This window comes from Nerophis ophidion, linkage group LG10, assembly GCF_033978795.1.
Source record: "Nerophis ophidion isolate RoL-2023_Sa linkage group LG10, RoL_Noph_v1.0, whole genome shotgun sequence".
Classification (NCBI taxonomy): domain Eukaryota; kingdom Metazoa; phylum Chordata; class Actinopteri; order Syngnathiformes; family Syngnathidae; genus Nerophis; species Nerophis ophidion.
Genome location: NC_084620.1, coordinates 48,964,534 through 48,988,011, shown reverse-complemented (window position 1 = coordinate 48,988,011; position 23,478 = coordinate 48,964,534). Strand labels below are relative to the sequence as shown.

At 39.3% G+C, this 23,478-nt stretch overlaps 1 protein-coding gene across 5 annotated transcripts in view; it reads right to left on the bottom strand.

The window, feature by feature from the left end:
- Positions 1 to 23,478, bottom strand: part of nav3 (neuron navigator 3) — a 524,985-nt gene that overhangs the window by 211,070 nt on the left and 290,437 nt on the right. For all 5 annotated transcript variants that reach the window (XM_061913994.1, XM_061913995.1, XM_061913996.1 and 2 more), the window contains one exon: positions 16,101 to 16,216. In XM_061913994.1, the coding sequence (XP_061769978.1) occupies positions 16,101 to 16,216 (116 nt within the window). The remainder of the gene's footprint in view (positions 1 to 16,100; positions 16,217 to 23,478) is intronic.

Below are 23,478 nucleotides of genomic sequence, written 5' to 3'. Positions count from 1 at the left end.
TTCTGAGCTCTAGTTTCTTCTGTAAACCACGGGGTGCGCTTTTTTGGAGCCTTTTTTAACTTTAGCGGTGCTATGTTATCAATGGTTTCGCGCAGGGTGTCGTTAAAGTTGTTAGTGAGGTTATCAATAGAGCCCACATACTTTGGGAATGGTGCCATTACAGAGGGCAGTAGGTCAGCAAGAGTTGTCGTTGTGGCTGTATTAATGTTGCGGCTGCTATAGCAGTTATTATTATTATTGGTTTGACGCACATGCGTCTGAACCTCGAATTTTATAAGGTAATGATCGGACAATACTTTAGTATACGGGAGTATCGTAACTTTGGAGACGGTGATACCCCTGACAAGCACTAGGTCTATCGTATTACCGTTGCGATGCGTGAGTTCATTTATTATTTGTGTGAGACCACAGCTATCAATTACAGTCTGGAGCGCTACGCACGGTGGGTCCGATGGGGTATTCATATGGATATTAAAGTCCCCCATTATGATTATATTATCGGCGTGTGTCACTAGATCAGCAACGAACTCTGAGAATTCATTGATAAAGTCCGAATAGGGCCCTGGGGGGCGGTAGATAACAGCCAGGTGTAGAGGCAGCGGTGTGGCAGACTTCATAGTAAGCACCTCAAACGATTTATATTTATTATTTATGTTAGGACTAAGGTTAAAGTTTTCGTTGTATATTAGTGCGACCCCCACACCCCTTTTAAGCGGACGGGCAATATGCGCATGTGTAAAGTTAGGAGGACATGCCTCATTTAGCGCAAAAAAGTCGTTTGGTTTAAGCCAGGTTTCGCTGAGACCGATGACGTTAAGATTGTTGTCTCTGATAATATCATTAACTAATAACGTTTTGGGAGACAATGATCTTATGTTTAAAAAACCTATATTATAGGTAGTCGGCTGTTTTAGGGAGTTTTTGATCAAATTATCCGTAGTAGCAATATTAATAATGTTGTGTTTATTATGCCCAGTGCATTTAGTATAGTTACGACCATATCTAGGAATTGATACGACAGGAATTTTAGGATTGTTTGATTGTTGCTTTGATAAACTGCACGCATCATGGTTAGCCACCTCAGTATCGGGGATTTTCCGATTGTTTGTTTGTTGCTTTGATAAACTGCACGCATCATGGTTAGCCACCTCAGTAACGGGGATTTTCCGATTGTTTGTTTGTTGCTTTGATAAACTGCACGCATCATAGTTAGCCACCTCAGTAAAACACATGTCCAACTCTGTAACACTCAAAGCAGAAAAAAACGTGTTCTAATTTAACTGACTCCTTACCCAGACCAGTAGTCTCGCATTTTCCATTTAAATCCGTCTTCAGGATGGAGGGAAGTGGTGTTCTGTGGGGATTAGCCTTCTGCTTTGTTTTTAGCCCCGCTCGACATCCGCGTTTCCGATCACACCGCTGGCGTCCGCTCCGTAGACGGCCCCCGCTGCCACTAGACTCCCCTGCTTCACAGGCCGCTGGATGTAGCCGCCGACGTATTCCCATGCTAGTTAACCGCCAGACACTTCTGGATGTGGACATATCGGGCCGTTTTGGACTGATAGACGCGTGCGTGCTAAACATGCTAACTAGCATGGGAATACGTCACTACAGTAATTAAAACTTGTGTTAACATCCACAGGAACCACATGGGTTAGCCTACTCTATACAGTATTTACAACACTTTACAAAAGTTCAATTCACAACTACAGATGATTCATCTAGTTATTAACATTATTTACACATAACTTGGTCTGTATCAGTCACTATGTTATTAAGTAGCTACAATAATCTACAACTTGTGGTCACATCCACAGGAACCACATGGGTTAGCCTACTCCGTACATTATTTACAACCTTACGTGAATTTAACACTTCACTTCACAGCCACAGATGGTTGATCAAGTTATTGACATTATTTCCACATTACTTTATCTGTATCAGTCACTACAGTAATTACAACTTGTGTTCGCATCCACAGGAACCACGTGGGTTAGCCTACTCTATACAGTATTTACAACCTTACTAGTGTTCACTTCATAGCCGCAGATGGTTGATCCAGTTATTGACAATTTTTTACATCACTTCGTCTATTTCAGTCACTATAGTAATTACAATTTGTGTTTACATCCACAGGAACCACATGGGTTAGCCTACTCTATACAGTATGTACAACCTTACTAGTGTTCACTTCACAGCCACCGATGGTTCATCTAGTTATTGACAATATTTACACAAAACTTTGTCTGTTTCAGTCACTATGTTATGTAGTCACTACAGTAATTACAACTTAAGTCAACATCCACAGGAACCACATGGGTAAACCTACTCAATACAGTATTTACAGCCTTTCTAATGTTCATTTCACAGCCACAGATGGTTAATCTAGTTATTGACAATATTTATACATCACTTTGTCTATTTCATTCACTATAGTCATTACAATTTGTGTTCACATCAAGAGGAACCACATGGGTTAGCCTACTCTATAAAATATTTACAACCTTGCTAGTGTTCACTTCTCAGGCACAGATGGTTCATCTAGTTATTGAAATTATTTACACATTACTTTGTCTGTGACAGTCACAATTTTTGTTAGTCACTATAGTAATTACAATTTGAGTTCACATCCGCAGGAACCACATGGGTTAGCCTACTCTATACAGTATTTACAACATTACGAGAGTTCACTTCACAGTCACACATGGTTCATCTAGTTATTGCCGTTATTTACAGGTTACTTTGTCTGTTTCAGTCACTATAGTAATTACAACTTGTGTCAACATCCACAGGAACCACATGGGTTAGCCCACTTTATACACTATTCACAACCTTACTAGTGTTCACTTCACAGCCCCAGATGGTTCATCTAGTTATTGACCTTATTTACACATTACATTGTCTGTTTCAGTCACTATGTTTGTTTGTCACTATAGTAATTACAATTTGAGTTCACATCCACAGGAACCACATGGGTTAGCCTACTCTATACAGTATTTACAACCTTACTAGTGTTCACTTCATATCCACAGATGGTTCATCTAGTTATTGACATTATTTACAGGTTACTTTGTCTGTTTCAGTCGATAGTAATTACAACTTGTGTCAACATCCATAGGAACCACATGGGTTAGCCCAATTTATACACTATTTACAACCTTACTAGTGTTCACTTCACATCCACAGATGGTTCATCTAGTTATTGACATTATTTACACATTACTTTGGTTGATTATTATCATTCACTATTTTGTATTCTAGGAAACATTCTAGTAAGGGTGCACTTAATACGTCATGCAAGGGCATAATCGTGAAAGACTAACGCCACACAAACGATGCACGATGTGACACTTGCCCTCAATTTTTCTGCAGGGCCCTTGTTGACGACCCGGGAGAAGCCAAAGACGCGCGTGGCATAATTGAGGTCATGTTTTGACGGGCCGAGCTGCCGCCACAAGTTTCCCGACCGCTGATCGGGTGCATTACGCATCACACGGCGGCAAATTAGAAAATCCCCCCAAAAAACATGAACTTCAGAGGAAAACCTTGCGCTGAAACAGTTTTGCATCAACCGTGCAAGCGAAGCCTCGTCTGGAAAGGAGATTACGCTCCGGTCAAAATGTCTTACATAAGCCGGAATCGTAACTACTCTTTTTTTTTCCTTGTTTTTCTGGCTTTTTTGTGACAAAAGACGGATCTTTCTCCAGGGATTTCCACTGTCAATGAAGACTGATAATGCCGACTTCTACCTACTTCGGGTCCTGCACAACACAAGCCCTTCCAGTTCTTCCCAGGCTGAGCGTTCATTTGCGGAACAGAATGAGGAGAAGACGAGTGTGCAGCGTCATCCCTCGGACAAAATATCCTAAAATACTACAACAAACATGTCTACAGAGGACAGAGGTAAGAACCCCACCCCTATGTAAACCTATTATGCATTTAAACATAACATGGCGCGGTTTATTTGTATCCACATTATCAGTTTAGTATCAGTCTCTGGCCCTGTTAACACTGCACGCCAAACTGGATTTCTTCTGCCAGTCTAAACGCACCAAAGTGCTTCAAATCTGATATAAAATATAACGTATGTGTAATATTTACATAATACATGTACAGTATATGGCATATGCTGATATGCCATATGCCATGTACAATATTACAGTATATGTACAAGCTGCAGCATAAAATACAGAGTAGTTCATCTAGTTATTTACAGTATTTACACATAACTTGGTCTCTTTCAGTTACTATGGTATTTAGTCACTACAATAATTACAACTTGTGTTCGCATCCACAGGAACCACATGGGTTAGCCAATTTTATATAGTATTCACAACCTTACTAGTGTTCACATCACAGCCGGAGAGGGTTCATCTATTTATTGACATTATTCACACATTATTTTGTCTGTTTCAGTCACTATAGTAATCACAATTTGTGTTCACATCCACAGGAACAACATGGGTGAGCATACTTTATACGGTATTTACAACCTTACTAGTGTTCAGATAACAGCCAGAGAAGGTTCATCTATTTATTGACATTATTTACACATTACTTTGTCAGTTTCCGTCACTATAGTAATTACAATATGTGTTCACATCCACAGGAACCACATGGGTGAGCCTACTTTATACAGTATTTATAACCTTACTAGTGTTCAGATCACAGCCAGAGAAGGTTCATCTATTTATTGACATTATTTACACATTACTTTGTCTGTTTCAGTCACTATAGTAATTACAATTTGTGTTCACATCCACAGGAACCACATGGGTTAGCCTACTATATATACTATTTACAACCTGATTAGTGCTCACTTCACAGCCACAGATGGTTCATCTATTTATTGAGATGATTTACACATTACTTTGTATGTTTCAGTCACTATGTTATTTAGTCACTACAGTAATTACAACATGTGTTCACATCCACGGGAACCATATGGGTTAGCCTACTCTATACACTATTTCCAACTTCACGAGTGTTCACTTCACAGCCACAAATGGTTCATCTATTTATTGGCATTATTTACACATTACTTTGTCTGTTTCCGTCACTATAGTAATTACAATTTGAGTTCACATCCACAGGAACCACATGGGTTAACCTACTCTATAAAGTATTTACAACCTTACGAGTGTTCACTTCACAGCTACACATGGTTCATCTAGTTATTGGCATTATTTACAGGTTACTTTGACGTTTCAGTCACTATAGTACAAACCCCTTTTCCATATGAGTTGGGAAATTGTGTTAGATGTAAATATAAACGGAATACAATGATTCGCAAATCATTTTTAACCCATATTCAGTTGAATATGCTACAAAGACAACATATTTGATGCTCAAACTGATAAACATTTTATTTTGTTGCAAATAATCATTAAGTTTAGAATTTGATGCCAGTAACACGTGACAAAGAAGTATGGATAGGTGGCAATAAATACTGATAAAGTTGAGGAATGCTCATCAAACACTTATTTGGAACATCCCACAGGTGTGCAGGCTAATTGGGAACAGGTGGGTGCCATGATTGGGTATGAAAACAGCTTCCCAAAAAATGCTCAGTCTTTCACAAGAAAGGATGGGGCGAGGTACACCCCTTTGTCCACAACTGCGTGAGCAAATTATCAAACAGTTTAAGAACAACGTTTCTCAAAGTGCAATTGCAAGAAATTTAGGGATTTCAACATCTACGCTCCATAATATCATCAAAAGGTTCAGAGAATCTGGAGAAATCACTCCACGTAAGCGGCATGGCCGGAAACCAACATTGAATGACCGGGACCTTCGATCCCTCAGACGGCACTGCATCAAAAACCGACATCAATCTCTAAAGGATATCACCATATGGTCTCAGGAACACTTCAGAAAACCACTGTCACTAACTACAGTTCATCGCTACATCTGTAAGTGCAAGTTAAAACTCTACTATGCAAAACGAAAGCCATTTATCAACAACATCCTGAAACGCCGCCGGCCTCTCTGGGCCTGAGATCACCTAAGATGGACTGATGCAAAGTGGAAAAGTGTTCTGTGGTCTGACGAGTTCACATTTCAAATTGTTTCAAAAGCCAGCATCTGTGATGGTATGGGGGTGCATTACTGCTCAAGGCATGGGTAACTTACACATCTGTGAAGGCACCATTAATGCTGAAAGGTACATACAGGTTTTGGAACAACATATGCTGCCATTTAAGCGCCGTCTTTTTCATGGACGCAGACCTGTCTCCCATGGAAATTGTGTGGCACATTATGAAGCGTAAAATACGACAGCGGAGACCCCAGACGATTGAACGACTGAAGCTCTACATAAAACAAGAATGGGAAAGAATTCCACTTTCAAAGCTTCAACAATTGGTTTCTTCAGTTCCCAAACGTTTATTGAGCTTTGTTAAAAGAAAAGGTGATGTAACAGAGTGGTGAACATGTCCTTTTCCAACTACTTTGGCACATATTGCAGCCATGAAATTCTAAGCGAATTATTATTTGCAAAACGAAATAAAGTTTATGAGTTTGAACATCAAATATCTTGTCTTTGTAAAGCATTCAACTGAATATGGGATGAAAAGGATTTGCAAATCATTGTACTCAGTTTATATTTACATCTAACAAAATTTCCCAACTCATATGGAAACAGGATTTGTACTTGGTATCGGATCGATATTTCTATACATGGTTACTTCCTCAAAGGTACGCTCCCAAGAAATGGTTTTTAAAATGCAGTACAAACAAAAAAAAAAAAAAAAACGGTCAAAGATTTGTGGAGTACTCACAAAGTACTGCATCTCACTGTAATAAACACTGAATGACGGGCAATATTTACACAAATAAACTACGCTCGTTTCACTTTTTGTCGTGATCTATCTGCAGGAAGTGTGTGCAACTTCATAAACGATGCAATAATATAGGAGAGACGTCAGTTCTGCATTGGCAGGTATCTCAAGGTCTTTTAGCCTGTTTCCACCCAGCGTGGCTCTGCAAACCAGGACTTCAATTAAAAACTAAATAAGTCGATACGTCTCTGACTCAAATAAGTCGCCCTGATGCCATTTTTGAACAGAAAATGTACAGACTGGGCGATACATCCACCCCTGCTGTGCATCCCGTGGTATCATTTTTATTTTAATAAATACAACACATATGCAAGCTAGTTCTAGTGTTTATTTTTACTTATTATCTTTTTATTTAATTTTTCTTAATACACTGCAGCACTTTAAGGTTGTTTGCTTAATGCAAAGTGCTTTTTACAAATCCATCCATCCATTATTGAGTTTTTTTTTTGAGAAATTCTCATTACCTCCATTGTGAGCTGACTCTGGCTAATGTTTATTTACGCCAAACAAAAAGAAACCTGTGTTCTCGTATCACATAAAAATTGTGAATAATAGACAGAATTCCCCCAAAAAGTACAGTTTCCCTATAAGACAAAAAAATGTCCCATTTAAAAAAAAAAAAAACAAGTTTTATTTTTGCACAAACAAATGTGATCCTTAATGGTAGTTCTTTACTTTTGGATAACAGTACAGGTTTCAGGTGTACAGAAGTTTTTTAGGGAAGCGGACATTTTTTGTCATTAGGGATGAACGAGTGAGGATATTTTATTAACTTTTTTCTGGTGTAAATATAGAAATAGCCGTATGCTTAAAAATGATCAAAATGTGTAAATAGTACATGTTATTATGAATGTTACTAGATACTACATATATACTTACATCATGTGTGATTTAAATGTTACTATGAATGTTACTAGATACTACAGATATACTTAAGTCATGTATATATTACATGTTATTATGAATGTTACTAAATACTACATATATACTTGCATCATGTATATATTACATGTTATTATGAATGCTACTAGATACTACATATATACTTACATGATGTATAAGTTAAATGTTATTATGAATGTACACATTCTTACATCATGTATATATTACGTTATTGTGAATTTTACTCGATACTACATATGTACTTACATTATGTATATATTAAATGTTATTATGAATGTTTTTTAGATACTACATAAATACTTACATCATGTATATATTACATGTTATTATGAATGTTACTAGATACTACATATACACTTACATCATGTATATATTACATGTTATTATGAATGTTACTAGATACTATGTATATACTTACATCATGTATAAATTACATGTGGTTATGAATGTTACTAGATACTACATATATAATAATAATAATAATAATGGAATAGATTTATATCGCGCTTTTCTATTGTTAGATAAGCAATATACTCACATCATCTATATATTGCATGTTATTATGAATGTTACTCGATACCACATATATACTTACATCATGTATATATTACGTGTTATTATGAATGTTACAAGATACTACATATATACTTACATCATGTATATATTACATGTTTTTATGAATGTTACTTGATACCACAAATATACTTACATTATGTATATGTTAAATGTTTTTATGAATGTTACTGGATACTACGTATATACTTACATCATGTATATATTACATGTTGTTATGAATGTTACTAGATACTATGTATATACTTACATCATGTATAAATTACATAATGTTATGGATGTTACTAGATACTACATATATACTTACATCATGTATATATTACATGTCATTATGAATGTTACTAGATACCACATATATACTTACATCATGTGTATATTACATGTTATTATGAATGTTACTAGATACTACATATATACTTACATCATGTATATATTACATGTTATTATGAATGTTACTTGATACCACATATTTCCTTACATCATGTATATATTACATGTTATTATGAATATTTCTAAATACTACATATCCACTTACATCATGTATATATTACATGTTATTATGAATGTTACTAGATACTACATGTATACTTACATCATGTATATATTACATGTTATTATGAATATTTCTAAATACTACATATCCACTTACATCATGTATATATTACATGTTATTATGAATGTTACTAGATACTACATGTATACTTACATCATGTATATATTACATGCTATTATGAATGTTACTAGATACTACATATATACTTACAGTGTGTATATAAAACACAGATGGAGGTTTTTTCGAATGCTTTATACGTGGAATAGAGTGACTCCCATTACCACCATTGTTAGCTGACTCTCGCTAACATTTTTTAACAAGTTAAAATGCATACTGTGTTCTTATTTTACATAAGGCTTGTGAATGATAGAATTCCTAAAAAAAAAAAAGTGTAGTTCCCCTTAAACCAGGGGCACAGGTCACTGGAAGCCTTTATTACGACGAACCGAAAGGGCGGCACTGCAGTCGTTAGGGTACAGGTGTGTCACCTCCAAGGTGCGGACTTACGTGGGCGAGGTCGTTTGTGGAGCACCTGCTCCAGGTCGCCCAGCATGGTGAGGATCACGTCCTTGTCCAGCTGAGCTGTCCCCTCGCGAGGACCTCCCCCGGAAACCTCCTCCTCTGCCCAATACCCGCCATCCCTCTCCTTGCCCGGCCTCTTCCCGCCGCCGGCCGCCGAGTCCTCGTCGGAACGCCCGCCTCTGCCCTCGTCGTCCGTTCCCCCGGGTACCTCCGCCGCCCGGCGGGGAGGCTCCGTCCTCGGGTGGCCGCCGTACGACGCCCGCTGCGGCCTGGCGCCCGCCGCCGCGCACCGCCACGGCACGGGGATGAGGGAGTGCTCGGACCGGGACAACACCTTGGTGAGGGACAGGGACAGGGACCGGGCTTGGGTGACCGCCTCCCTCCTGGGGCTCCCTTGCAGGCTGCCCCCGGTCCTCTGCGGGGACGTGAACGCCGACGAACTCTGAGGCCGGCGCCTGGCCTCCGCCTCGCCGTCGCCGTGCAGCGACAAATTGGTAAGCGAGCGCTGCTTGACCCTCAGGTTGAGGTTGTCCGGAAGGGGCCGAGCCGGAGCGCCTCCTTGGTACACCGAAAACTCCGCTCCTCTCTTCATGTCTTCTCCGGGGAAAAAAACCTTTTTCCTCCGGCTTACCTCTTTGCCGCCTCGGGCTCAGCAGGTGCCACGTTCATCTTGGCTGCAGGTAGAAAGACACACCCCTTGGACCGTGGTCCTGATGCGAGGCGGGAGAAAGAACTCTGCAGGTGTGGTCCATAGTCTCCGTCAAATGTTAGCCTCTATCGCCGGTCCTCATCTTCTCGCCACAGTCAGGGGTGCGAAGGAGGCGCTCGCTACACCTCCCTCTTTCTCTCCCTCCCCCGTCTTTCTCTCTTATTAAACGGCGATGCTTTTTTTTTTATTCACTCTTATCTGGCGCCCCACCTCCTCCTGCCCCTATGTGCCACCTCGCCGCTGCACATCTCCCGACTCCGTGGCGGTCTCCTCGCAGCGGAGAATGAGCGGGTGGCGGCGCCGGCGCAACAGCCAGAGGACTCGCCGCGCGCTTTCTCTCCTCGCTCGCCGCTGAGCATCCTCTCCTTCGCTCTCCCTCCCTCGCTTTCCTCCTCCTTATCTCTCCTCCCGCCAACTGTCCCCCCCCCACCCCCCAACCCTCTCGCAGGCAGCCTTGTTTGGATGGCGTACCTGTAAGCGCGCAGCCCAACTTAATTAAACACTCTATCTGGAGGCGCTTAACGGCGAGCGCGACAGCTTACGGCTGATCAACAATGAGACGGCAAAACCAACATTTTACTCATCGATCAGTGCGAGCTTTATTAGCCCCCCCCCTCACTGCAACTTGACCAGGTCTTATATTCTAACAGCTGAAATTCGGGGACAGGGTCTATGGACACTAGGGGTGTAAAAAAACTAAACAAATGCGATTTATTAAAAAAGTGTTTATTTCTAACGATTCTTAATGGACTAAAAACATAAAGAAACAAAATTTTACTCACCAATCGGTGTGAGCTTAATTAGCCCCCCCACTGCAACTTGACCAGGTCTTATATTCTAACAGCTGAAATACGGGACAGGGTCTATGGACACTAGGGTTGTTAAAAAAAAAAAAAATTATGTTCGAATAAATCGCATGTATATATATATATATATATATATATATATACACACACACACAAACACACATATACATACATATATATGTGTATATATATATATACATATATATACATACACTTACATATTTTTACATACATACATATATATGTATGTATATATACGTATACATAAACACATGTATATATACACAAACATATTTTGAATATATATACACATACATATATATGTATATACATATATGTATATAAATATATATATATACTGTATATATATATATATATATATATATACACACACATACATATGTATATATATACACACACACAAATATACACACACATTAATATATATATATATATATATATATATATACATACACATACACATGTATATTTATACATTCATATTTTTACCTATATATACATATATATGTTTATACATATATACATATATACATCTCCTCGGCAGCAAGGCCCCGGGGGTAGATGAGACCCGCCCGGCTCTGGATGCTGTGGGACTGTCTTGGTTGACAAGACTCTGCAGCATTGCGTGGACATCGGGGGCAATACCTCTAGATTGGCAGACCGGGGTAGGGGTCCCTCTCTTTAAGAAGGGGGACCGGAGGGTGTGTTCCAACTATCGTGGGATCACACTCCTCAGCCTTCCCGGTAAGGTTTATTCAGGTGTACTGGAGAGGAGGCTATGCCGGATAGTCGAACCTCGGATTCAGGAGGAACAGTGTGGTTTTCGTCCTGGTCGTGGAACTGTAGACCAGCTCTGTAATCTCGGCAGGGTTCTTGAGGGTGCATGGGAGTTTGCCAGACCAGTCTACATGTGCTTTGTGGACTTGGAGAAAGCATTCGATCGTGTCCCTCGGGAAGTCCTGTGGGGAGTGCTCAGAGGGTATGGTGTATCGGACTGTCTGATTGTGGCGGTCCGTTCCCGGTATGATCAGTGTCAGAGCTTGGTTCACATTGCCGGCAGTAAGTCGGACACGTTTCCAGTAAGGGTTGGACTCCGCCAAGGCTGTCCTTTGTCACCTATTCTGTTCATAACTTTTATGGACAGAATTTCTAGGCGCAGTCAAGGCGTGGAGGGGTTCCAGTTTGGTGGCCGCGGGATTAAGTCTCTGCTTTTTGCAGATGATGTGGTCCTGATGGCTTCATCTGGCCAGGATCTTCAGCTCTCACTGGATCGGTTCGCAGCCGAGTGTGAAGCGACCAGAATGAGAATCAGCACCTGCAAGTCCGAATCCATGGTTCTCGCCCGGAAAAGGCTCGAGTGCCATCTACGGGTTGGGGAGGAGACCCGGCCCCAAGTGGACGAGTTCTAGTACCTAGGAGTCTTGTTCACGAGTGGGGGGAGAGTGGATCGTGAGATCGACAGGCGGATCGGTGCGGCGTCTTCAGTAATGCAGACGCTGTACCGATCCGTTGTGGTGAAGAAGGAGCTGAGTCGGAAGGCAAAGCTACCAATTTACCAACCGATCTACGTTCCCATCCTCACCTAAGGTCATGAGCTTTGGGTCATGACCGAAAGGACAAGATCACGGGTACAAGCGGCCAAAATTAGTTTCCTCCGCCATGTGGCGGGTCTCTCCCTTAGAGATAGGGTGAGAAGCTCTGCCATCCGGGAGGAACTCAAAGTAAAGCCGCTGCTCTTCCACATGGAGAGGAACCAGATGAGGTGGCTCGGGCATCTGGTCAGGATGCCACCCGAACGCCTCCCGAGGGAGGTGTTTAGGGCACGTCCAACCGGTAGGAGGCCGCGGGGAAGTCCCAGGACACATTGTGAAGACTATGTCTCCCAACTGGCCTGGGAACGCCTCGGCATCCCCCGGGAAGAGCTGGACGAAGTGGCTGGGGAGAGGGAAGTCTAGGCTTCCCTGCTTAGGCTGCTGTCCCCGCGACCCGACCTCGGATAAGCGGAAGAAGATGGATGGATGTATATATATATATATGTATATATATACATTATTCTATTTCACGGTCCAGTATTATTGCACTTATCACTTATCAAGAGACCATTTGGGATATAAGTCTAATTTCACCCCTCAAATAAAAACCCCGGGAAAAGCCACGGCCCAAGCTAAACGTCTGGAACGGCGGCGATGTCACGTGACAGGCAGTGCTCGCGAGGTGTTTGTACGCCATCTCATAGATACGGGCCGGAACCAGCTGCTTCATGCATGTTTTATGACAACGGTTCACAACTTCGCGGAGCAAACGCCAGAAAACCAGCTCCGTTTCTCCCGGGTGATCCTGCGTATGTGTCAGCGCGTGGGGATGGTCAGAGACGGTGGCAGCCATGGGGGCATAAACAAAGAGCCACAGATGCTCCCCGCGTCCGACTGTCAGCGCTGACCTTTTCCCTTGGCCGCGCAACACGAGAGCAGGAGGGGGGCCAGGCCCAAATAGACTTGACAAGACAGCCGTCACCTGACACCCACTGATTGGACCGACACAATTAGCGCCTCCTCGGAGCCTCGTTAAAGTCCATCCTAAGAGTGCAGCCTTAAATGTTCCTTCAACGCAGCAGCAGGCCCTTAAAGGGAACTGCACTATTTCTTGTTTTAGAATTTGGCCCATCATTCACAATCCTTATGCAAAAACCCCAAAAAGCAGTGAAGTTGTCACGTTGTGTAAATGGTAAATAAAAAGAGAATACAATGATTTGCAAATCCTTTTCAACTTATATTCAATCGAATAGACTGCAAGGACAAGACACTTAACGTTCGAACTAGAAAACGTAGTTATTTTTTGCAAATATTAGCTCATTTGGAATTTGATGCCTGTGACATGTGTCTAAAAAAGCTGGCACGAGTGGCAAAATAACTGAGGAAGTTGAGGAATGCTCGTCAAACGCTTATTTGGAACATCCCACAGGTGAACAGGCTAATTGGGAACAGGTGGGTGCCATGTTTGGGTATAAAAGCAGCTTCCATGAAATGCTCAGTCGTTCACAAACAAGGACGGGGTGAGGGTCACCACTTTGTCAACAAATGCCCGAGCAAATTGTTTAAGAACAACATTTCTCAACCAGCTTTTGCAAGGAATTTAGGGATTTCACCATCTCCGGTCCATAATAACATCAAATGGTTCAGAAAATTTGAAGAAATCACTGCATGGAAGCGATGATATGACGGACATTCCATCCCTCAGGCGGTGCTGCATCAAAAAGCGACGTCAGTGTGTAAAGGATATCGCCACATGGGCTCAGGAGCACTTTATAAAACCACCGTCAGTAACTACAGTTGGTCGCTACATCTGTAAGTGCAAGTTAAAACTCTACTATGCAAAGCGAAAGCCATCTATCAACAACACCCAGGAACGCCACCGGGTTCACTGGGACCGATCTCATCTCAGATGGACTGATGCAAAGTGGAAAAGTGTTTTGTGGTCTGACGAGTCCACATTTCAGATTGTCCTTGGAAACTGTGGCCGTCATGTCCTCCGGACCAAAGAGGAAAAGAAGCATCCAGACTGTTACAGGCGCAAAGTTGAAAAGCCAGCATCTGTGATGTTATTGGGTTGTATTAGTGCCCAAGAGGACTTCTGTTTTGTTTGATCATCCGTTTTACTGCTGTGTTACGGACACATTTAAGGTATATAAAGAAATATTTACAGAATATTTCTGTGTAAACAACTAATTTCAAAACATATATGCAGTTTACTATACATATAAATATATACATACTCCGGTGCGGCTAACATATGGAAACTATATGTTTTTCTTGTTAAATTTAGTACAGCTTATATATATATATATATATATATATATATATATATATATATATATATATATATATATATATATATATATATATATATATATACATATATATATATATATATATATATATACATATATATATAGATATGCATGTATATAAATATAGATATGTATGTATATATAGATATATAGATGTGTATATATATATACATACATATATATGTATGTATACATATATATGTATATATACATATATATACATACATATATATGTATACATACATACATATATATGTATACATACATATATATGTATATATACATATACATATATGTATATATACAAACCCTGTTTCTATATGAGTTGGGAAATTGTGTTAGATGTAAATATAAACGTAATACAATGATTTGCAAATCCTTTTCAACCCATATTCAGTTGAATGCACAACAAATAAAAGATATTTGATGTTCTAACTCATAAACTTTATTTTTTTTTGCAAATAATAATTAACTTAGAATTTCATGGATGCAACACGTGCCAAAGTAGTTGGGAAAGGGCATGTTCACCACTGTGTTACATCACCTTTTCTTTTAACAACACTCAATAAATGTTTGGGAACTGAGGAACGTAATTGTTGAAGCTTTGAAAGTGGAATTCTTTCCCATTCTTGTTTTATGTAGAGCTTCAGTCGTTCAGCAGTCCGGGGTCTCCGCTGTCCTAATTTACGCTTCATAATGCGCCACACATTTTCCATGGGAGACAGGTCTGGACTGCAGGCGGGCCAGGAAAGTACCGGCACTCTTTTTTGTCCTAACACGTGCTGAATGTGCCTTGGCATTGTCTTGCTGAAATAAGCAGGGGCGTCCATTAAAAAGACGGCGCTTATATGGCAGCATATGTTGTTCCAAAACCTGTATGTACCTTTCGGCATTAGAACATGCCCTTTCCCAACTACTTTGGCACGTGTTGCAGCAATGAAATTCTAAGTTAATTATTATTTGCCACAAAATGTTTAAGTTTATGAGTTTGGACGTCAAATATGTTGTCTTCGTAGTGCATTCAACTGAATATGGGTTGAAAAGGATTTGCAAATCATTGTATTCCGTTTATATTTACATCTAACACAATTTCCCAACTCATATGGAAACGGGCTTTGTACATACATATATATATAAATACATACACACACACACACACACACACACACACACAAAAATATGGTATGTGATATTTTCTGGAAACAACTCCTATACTGTACAGACAAAGCAGATTCTGTACGCATGCCTAATCTTGTTGTGTGAGTGCGTGGAGGCGTATTGACTTTGCGGCGTGTAGAGAAGCCACAGCATGAGCTGTTGTCCATACCTGATATCTCCTCCAGGCACTGTTTGGCTGTTTTGCTGTAGACCAGCTCCCCCTTGGTGGGGCTGAGGCAGGGGTCGGCTGGAGCCACCATGGTGCAATCATTCTCCGAGAAGGTCCTGGGGGCACACAATAAATCATGCCGAGCGGTCGAAACAGCAAACATTATTTTGAAATGACGTTTCATACAAAATACAGTGGTATAAATTATGGAACACATTTTTATACTGTTAGGAGACATGCTATTTTGATTCTTTGTATTATTGTTATTCCTTCAATACAAAAGTGGTATAGGGCGGGGGTCAGCAACCTACGGCTCGTTAGTGCCCCCCTAGTGGCTCCTTGGAGCACTTTTAAAAAAGGATTGAAAATGGAAAAAGATGGGAAAAATATTTTTTTTTGTTTTAGTATGTTTTTTTGATTGAGGACAAACACGACACAAAGCTTCCTAAGTGTTACAAAGCCCGCCGTTTAATATATTTGTGTGTATGCTTCACTGGTGAGAGTGAACATCGTTTTGCCCTAGTAATTTTGCCAGTTCTTGAACTCACCATAGTCTGTTTACATGTAAAATCTTCCACTCCTTAGTCTGTCTCATTTTGTCCACCAAAGGTTTTATACTGTGCGTGAATGAATGCACATTGTTATTGTTCTGACTTGTTGGAGTGCTAATCAGGCACATTTGGTCAGCGCACGACGGCAAGCTAATCCGTGCTAACATGCTATTTAGGCTAGCTGTATGTACATATTGCATCATTATCAACAAAACAATAACAGTGCAATACTTTTTCATAACATGGTCACTACTGTTTACTTTCTCTTGTTCCATTCTTATTTTCCTGTTGTGTTTTTATTCTCAGTGTTGCTTTTTTGTTTTTATTCTTATTGTAATATTTTCCTATTTTGTTTCCATTTATACCCCCATTATTTCCTTTTTAAATGTGATCTCAAATCTGTACACTGCTGCTGGAATTGTAATTTTCCTAAGGGAAATCGCCTGATGGAATCAATAAAGTACTATCTATCTATCTATCTATCTATCTATCTATCTATCTATCTATCTATCTATCTATCTATCTATCTATCTATCTATCTACCTATCTATCCATCCATCCATCCATCCATCCATCCATCCATCCATATATCTATCTATCTATAATGCCTCATTTGTAGGTATACTTGAAGTAATTTAATTTCCTTTACTTGTATCCGCTTTGTTTATAATTTAAATGTGCATGTCTTATTTGTATGTAATATTGGCCTCATTTCTGATATATATATATATATATATATATATATATATATATATATATATATATATATATATATATATATATATATATATATTTTGCCATGTTGTTCCAGACCACAGCAAACATGCAAGGAGGGGACAACTTGGATGAAACACCTTCTATGTGTGACATTTCCACAATAATGTAAGCTGAATGAGAATAGATTGAGAAATGAGCAAGATATGATTTATTTTAAATTAAGATGTGTGTACTTTACTGTCCTTAAAAAGGGCCAACTCACAGAACTTATTACTATGTGTGTGTGGGGTCAAATCTACCTAGCGACAGCGGTCAGTCCTCACAATTACAGAAGTAAAATATCTTTTTTTTACTTTTATTTTTGTACATTTATACAATAAGGTAAGTTGAATGAGAATAGGTTGAGAAATGAGCAAGATATGATTTATTCTAAATAAAGATGTGTTACATTCATTGTGTACTTTGCTGTCCTTAAAAAATGACCAACTCACAGAACTTATTACTATGTGTGTGTATGGTCAAATCTACCTAGCAACAGTGGTCGGTCCTCACAACTACAGAAGTAAAATATATTTTTTTTACTTTTTACTTTTATATTTGTATATTTATACAATAATGTACGCAGAATGAGAATAGGTTGAGAAATGAGTAAGATATGATGGATTTTGAATTTAGAGGTGTTACCTTCTTTGTGTACTTTACTGTGCTTAAAAATTACCAACTCACAGAACGTATTACTATGTGTGTGTACGGTCAAATGTACCTAGCAACAGTGGTCGTTCCTCACAACTACAGAAGTAAAATATATTATTTTTACTTTTTTCTTTGTACATTTATACATTAATGTAAGCTGAATGTCTAGTTTAGTTTAGTTTATTATTATTATTCGGTCAAGGGTCAACAAAATAAACAAACAGTTGTACATTCATAGATTGAAAAAGAAAATGTTGCGGACCGAAAAGGAATGAGAATACGTTGAGAAATGAGCAAGATATGATTTATTTTAAATTGAGATGTGTTACCTTCATTGTTTATTTTGCTGTCCTTAAAAAATGGCCAACTCACAGAACTTATTACTATGTGTGTGTAGGGTCAAATCTACCTAGCGACAGCGGTCAGTCCTCACAACTACAGAAATATTTTTTTAAATATTTTTTTTACTTTTTACTTTTATATTTTTACATTTATACAATAAAGTAAGCTGAATGAGAATAGGTTGAGAAATGAGTAAGATATGATTGTGACCAACTCACAGAACGTATTACTATGTGTGTGTAGGGTCAAATCTACCTAGCAACAGCGGTCGGTCCTCACAACTACAGAAATATTTTTTCAAATATTTTTTTTACTTTTTACTTTTATATTTTTCATTTATACAATAATGTAAGCTGAATGACAATAGGTTGAGAAATGAGTAAGATATGATTGTGACCAACTCACAGAACTTATTACTATGTGTGTGTAGGGTCAAATCTACCTAGCAACAGCGGTCGGTCCTCACAACTACAGAAATATATATATATATATATTTTTTTTACTTTTATATTTTGACATTTATACAATAATGTAAGCTGAATGAGAATAGGTTGAGAAATGAGTAAGATATGATTGTGACCAACTCACAGAACGTATTACTATGTGTGTGTAGGGTCAAATCTACCTAGCAACAGCGGTCAGTCCTCACAACTACAGAAATATATATATATATTTTTTTTTTACTTTTCTATTTTGACATTTATACAATAATGTAAGCTGAATGAGAATAAGTTGAGAAATGAGTAAGATATGATTGTGACCAACTCACAGAACTTATTACTATATGTGTGTAGGGTAAAATCTACCTCGCAACAGCGGTCGGTCCTCACAACTACAGAAATATTTTTTTTCTTTTTCTTTTTACTTTTATATTTTGACATTTATACAATAATGTAAGCTGAATGAGAATAGGTTGAGAAATGAGTAAGATATGATTGTGACCAACTCACAGAACGTATTACTGTGTGTGTGTAGGGTCAAATCTACCTAGCAACAGCAGTCGGTCCTCACAACTACAGAAGTAAAATATATATATATTTTTTTACTTTGTGTGTTTTGCATTCTGAAGTGAGGTTGCAACTCTCTACTCCCATTTAGTGTTAGATATATATTTTTTCATCATTCTAGCTATAGAACAGCTGGGGTTAGAGCATGTGCCTCACAATACAAAGGTCCTGAGTTGTCCTGGGTTCAATCCCGGGCTCGGGATCTGTCTCTAAGGGGTTTGCATGTTGGTGATAGGTTGATTGGCAACACTAAAATTGGCCCTAGTGTGTGAATGTTGTCTATCTATCTGTGTTGGCCCTGCGATGAGGTGGCAACTTGTCCAGGGTGTAGCTGAGATAGGCTCCAGCGACCCCCTGCAACCCCGAACGGGACAAGCGGTAGGAAATGTATGGATGGATTCTAGCTATAGTGGAAAGGGGGGCCCTCACAACCTACTGACCAAACGTGGGTCCACACAAAGTAGGGAAGACATGTATGTGTGTATAATCAATCTAAGGCTGTACCGGTACTAGTATAGTATTGCGGTACTAATGAATCATATTCGGTACTATACTCTGTTTGAAAAGTCATGACATTGCTGGTTTTACGAGCAGAGAAGCATGTTCGGCAGCGCACACGCACCGAGTACTTACAAGCAGACATAGTGTGTACACAGAAAAGGGAGAAGGGACGCATTTTGGCTTGAAAACTGAAAAACGGTTGGTGTAAAGGCTGATGCAAGCAATTTGAGGGTTCCCGGTTCGATCCCCGCTTCCCCCATCCGAGTCACTACCATTATGTCCTCGGGCAAGACACTTCACCCACCTTGCTCCCAGTGCCCACCCACACTGGTTTGAATGTAACTTAGATATTGGGTTTCACTATATAAAAGCGCTTTGAGTAGCTAGAGAAAAGCGCTATACAAATATAATTCAATCGGCAATGTTTTAGCTACTTCTAAATCCCTAATCCTGGTCTCCATGGCGGCAAATAAAGTACGTTTTTTACAAGTACATAGTGAGGAATAGCTAAACATGCTTCACTACACAGCGTAGAAGGATACAATAGCTCACCTGGCGTCACAATGTAAACAAACGCCATGGGTGGATCTACACCTTGCATCCACTGTAATGATACCAAGTACAGGGGCGTGTCTAGTAGATACTACTATTATTACATCGATATTTTATGTCTTTTTTCAAATGTACATTATGTGTATAAAGAGTGAATATTGAATATGACCAGTGTATGTTCCTGTAACTACTTAGTATCGCATCGATACCTAAATGTGTGGTATCATCCAAAACTAATGTAAAGTATCAAAGAAGAGAAGAATAAGTGATTATTACATTTTAACAGAAGTGTAGATAGAACATGTTAGAACAGAAAATAAGCAGATATTAACATTAAATGTACAAGTAGATTGAGAATCATTTTTTACAGTTTGTCCTTTATAATGTTGACAAAATAATAAATGACACAATATGTTACTGCATACCTTAGGAGTCTTTGTTTGTTTACTTACTACTAAAAGACAAGTTGTCTAGTATGTTCACTGTTTTATTTGAGGACTGAATTGCAATAATAAACATATTTTTCATGGACAGAAATTTTTTTCGGAAAAGCTGCCAGCTTGATAGAATTTTTGCGTTAAACTGATATTTACAATGGAAAAACAGTACTCGTTTTATTTTATTTTTTTATTCTGGCAACTTAGTTAGCATTTTTTTCTACCGCACAAAAAAATATAGCGTCTGTCCTTTCGCAGAAATACACCGTTAAAAACAACAACCGTAGATTTTAAAGTCAAAAACTGGCAGCTCGGTCAAAAGGATTTTAACACAAAAAAAACAATAGCAGTTTTGTATTCTCAATTTACAGTAATATGCTGTAAAAAAAACAGCGTAACTTTTATTGTCATTTTTATTCATTAAATGGGAAGTTTGTTCGACAAAAAAAGTTGGAAAGTTTGAGAATATATTGTTGCAATATTGGATGCTATTAAACTTTAAAGGGTGTGCAATTTCGAGCAGTACATATCTTTTTTTTATGTCAAAATGACAAAAATCTAGTGCGAAAATATATATAAATATTTAAGCACACGCCCTTCTCGCAGGAGACGTGCAGACCACGCCCCCTCCACATCTTTATTAACACGTATCATTTCCAAGTGTTTGCGGGCCGGGTAAAATCATGTGGCGGGCCAGATTACATATCTTTTTTCTGTCAAAATGACAAAAATCTAGTGCGAAAATATATATAAATATTTATGCACACGCCCTTCTCGCAGGAGACGTGCAGACCACGCCCCCTCCACATCTTTATTAACACGTATCATTTCCAGGTGTTTGTGGGCCGGATAAAATGATGTGGCTGGCCAGATCTGGCCCCCGGGCCTTGAGTATGACACCTTTGCAAAAAGTTTTACTCTGGAACAAAACTTTTAGCGTCTACTATTAGCGTCTGTAATGACAAATAAAATAGTCTAATCAGCGGAGAAATACTTTCCTTAATGTGTAATTTCTACGTGGTTATTGGAAAAAAAACAATGACTTCTGTCCAGTTGACCTTGTTTGTGTGCATTCCTTTAAACGAAGTGCAAACCCTATTTACCGACAAGCCTGCCGTGTTCGTGGGACGTTAATCAAACGTGCAAACATTCCTTCAAAGTGCTACCACTTTTATAGCAGGAGAGAGAGAAGCATAACAGTAAATATTAAACTATTTTTTATTGTGTGAATGCTCCAAAACGTTCACACATATGCTTGTCGACACCAAAATGCAATCTATTTATTATGGGACTGCTGCAATTAACTATGTGCTAACTATAAGCACGCTCACGTTAGCTTGCTAGCATGCTAACATTAGCATGCTAACTTTTTTTTTTTTTTAATAGCTAGTTTTGCAACTGTTCCTCCATTAAACTTGGTATGTGACACTTGTTCCCTGTTAGCATGCAAACGGTAGCATGCTAGCAAGCTAACTTAAGCATGCTATTTTTTTCTATTCCCGCAGCCAAAAGTATTCGGCCGCCTGCTTTTTACTCACATATGAACTTCAAGTGGCATCCCGTGGAATTGTCCAAAAATCTTTTGATATCCTTTAGCGTTCAAAGTTCCTTTCACCGGAACAAACGCCATAATTCCTCCTCCACCAAATTTCACACTCAGCACAATGCAGTCTGAAATTGGTCCATCAGTTCGCCAGATGGAAAAACGTGATTCACCACCGCATCCCACGCTTTGCATTGGACTCGGTGATGTATAGCTTGGATGCAGCTGCCCGGCCATGGAAACCCATTCTATGAAGCTCTCTGCGTACCGTACGTGGGCTAATCGGAAGGTCACATGAGATTTGGAGCTCTGTGACAAATGACTGTGCAGAAAGTCTTTGCATTAAGCTGACCCCGCTCTCTCAGTTTATGTGGCCTAGCGCTTGGTGGCTGAGTTGCTGTTGTTCCCCAAATCTTCACTTTCCTTATAATAAAAAGTTGACTTTGGGAATATTTAGGAGCGAGGAAATTTCAAGACTGGATTTGTTGCACAGGTGGCATCCAATGACAGAGCGGCCTATTCTTTCACACGTTTGTAGAAAGAGTCTCCATGCCTAAGTGCTTGATTTGATACACCGGGCCAAGTGATTAGGAAACCTGGTTCTTATCATTTGGATGGGTGGTCAAATACCTTTGGCAATATGGTGTACCTTTGAGTGATATAACTCGGACTGTTATCATGTTTTCTTTAGCACAAATGCTAAGTGTTATAATTTTTGTGTCAACATGCTAATGTGTTAGGCTAGCGCTAATTTTCTAGTTATTCTCCTTTTTCTCCAGATTTTGGCGCTACCTTCCACATTTTTCACCCGATTCGAACCGTTCCAACTTCAAACTGCTCAGCCTATTCGGGAATCGCGGGCTTTCCCTTAGACAAATTACAAAAAAATCAGAGATTTCCCGGGAGTGCATCTTTCGGGATATTTTTCCCATTCAAAATGAATTGGCCATTTTTTTCAAACTTGCACCATTTTACAGATTTTTTAAGCAATTCAAACCATTCCACCTTTAACACATTTTACCACACTGGAAATTG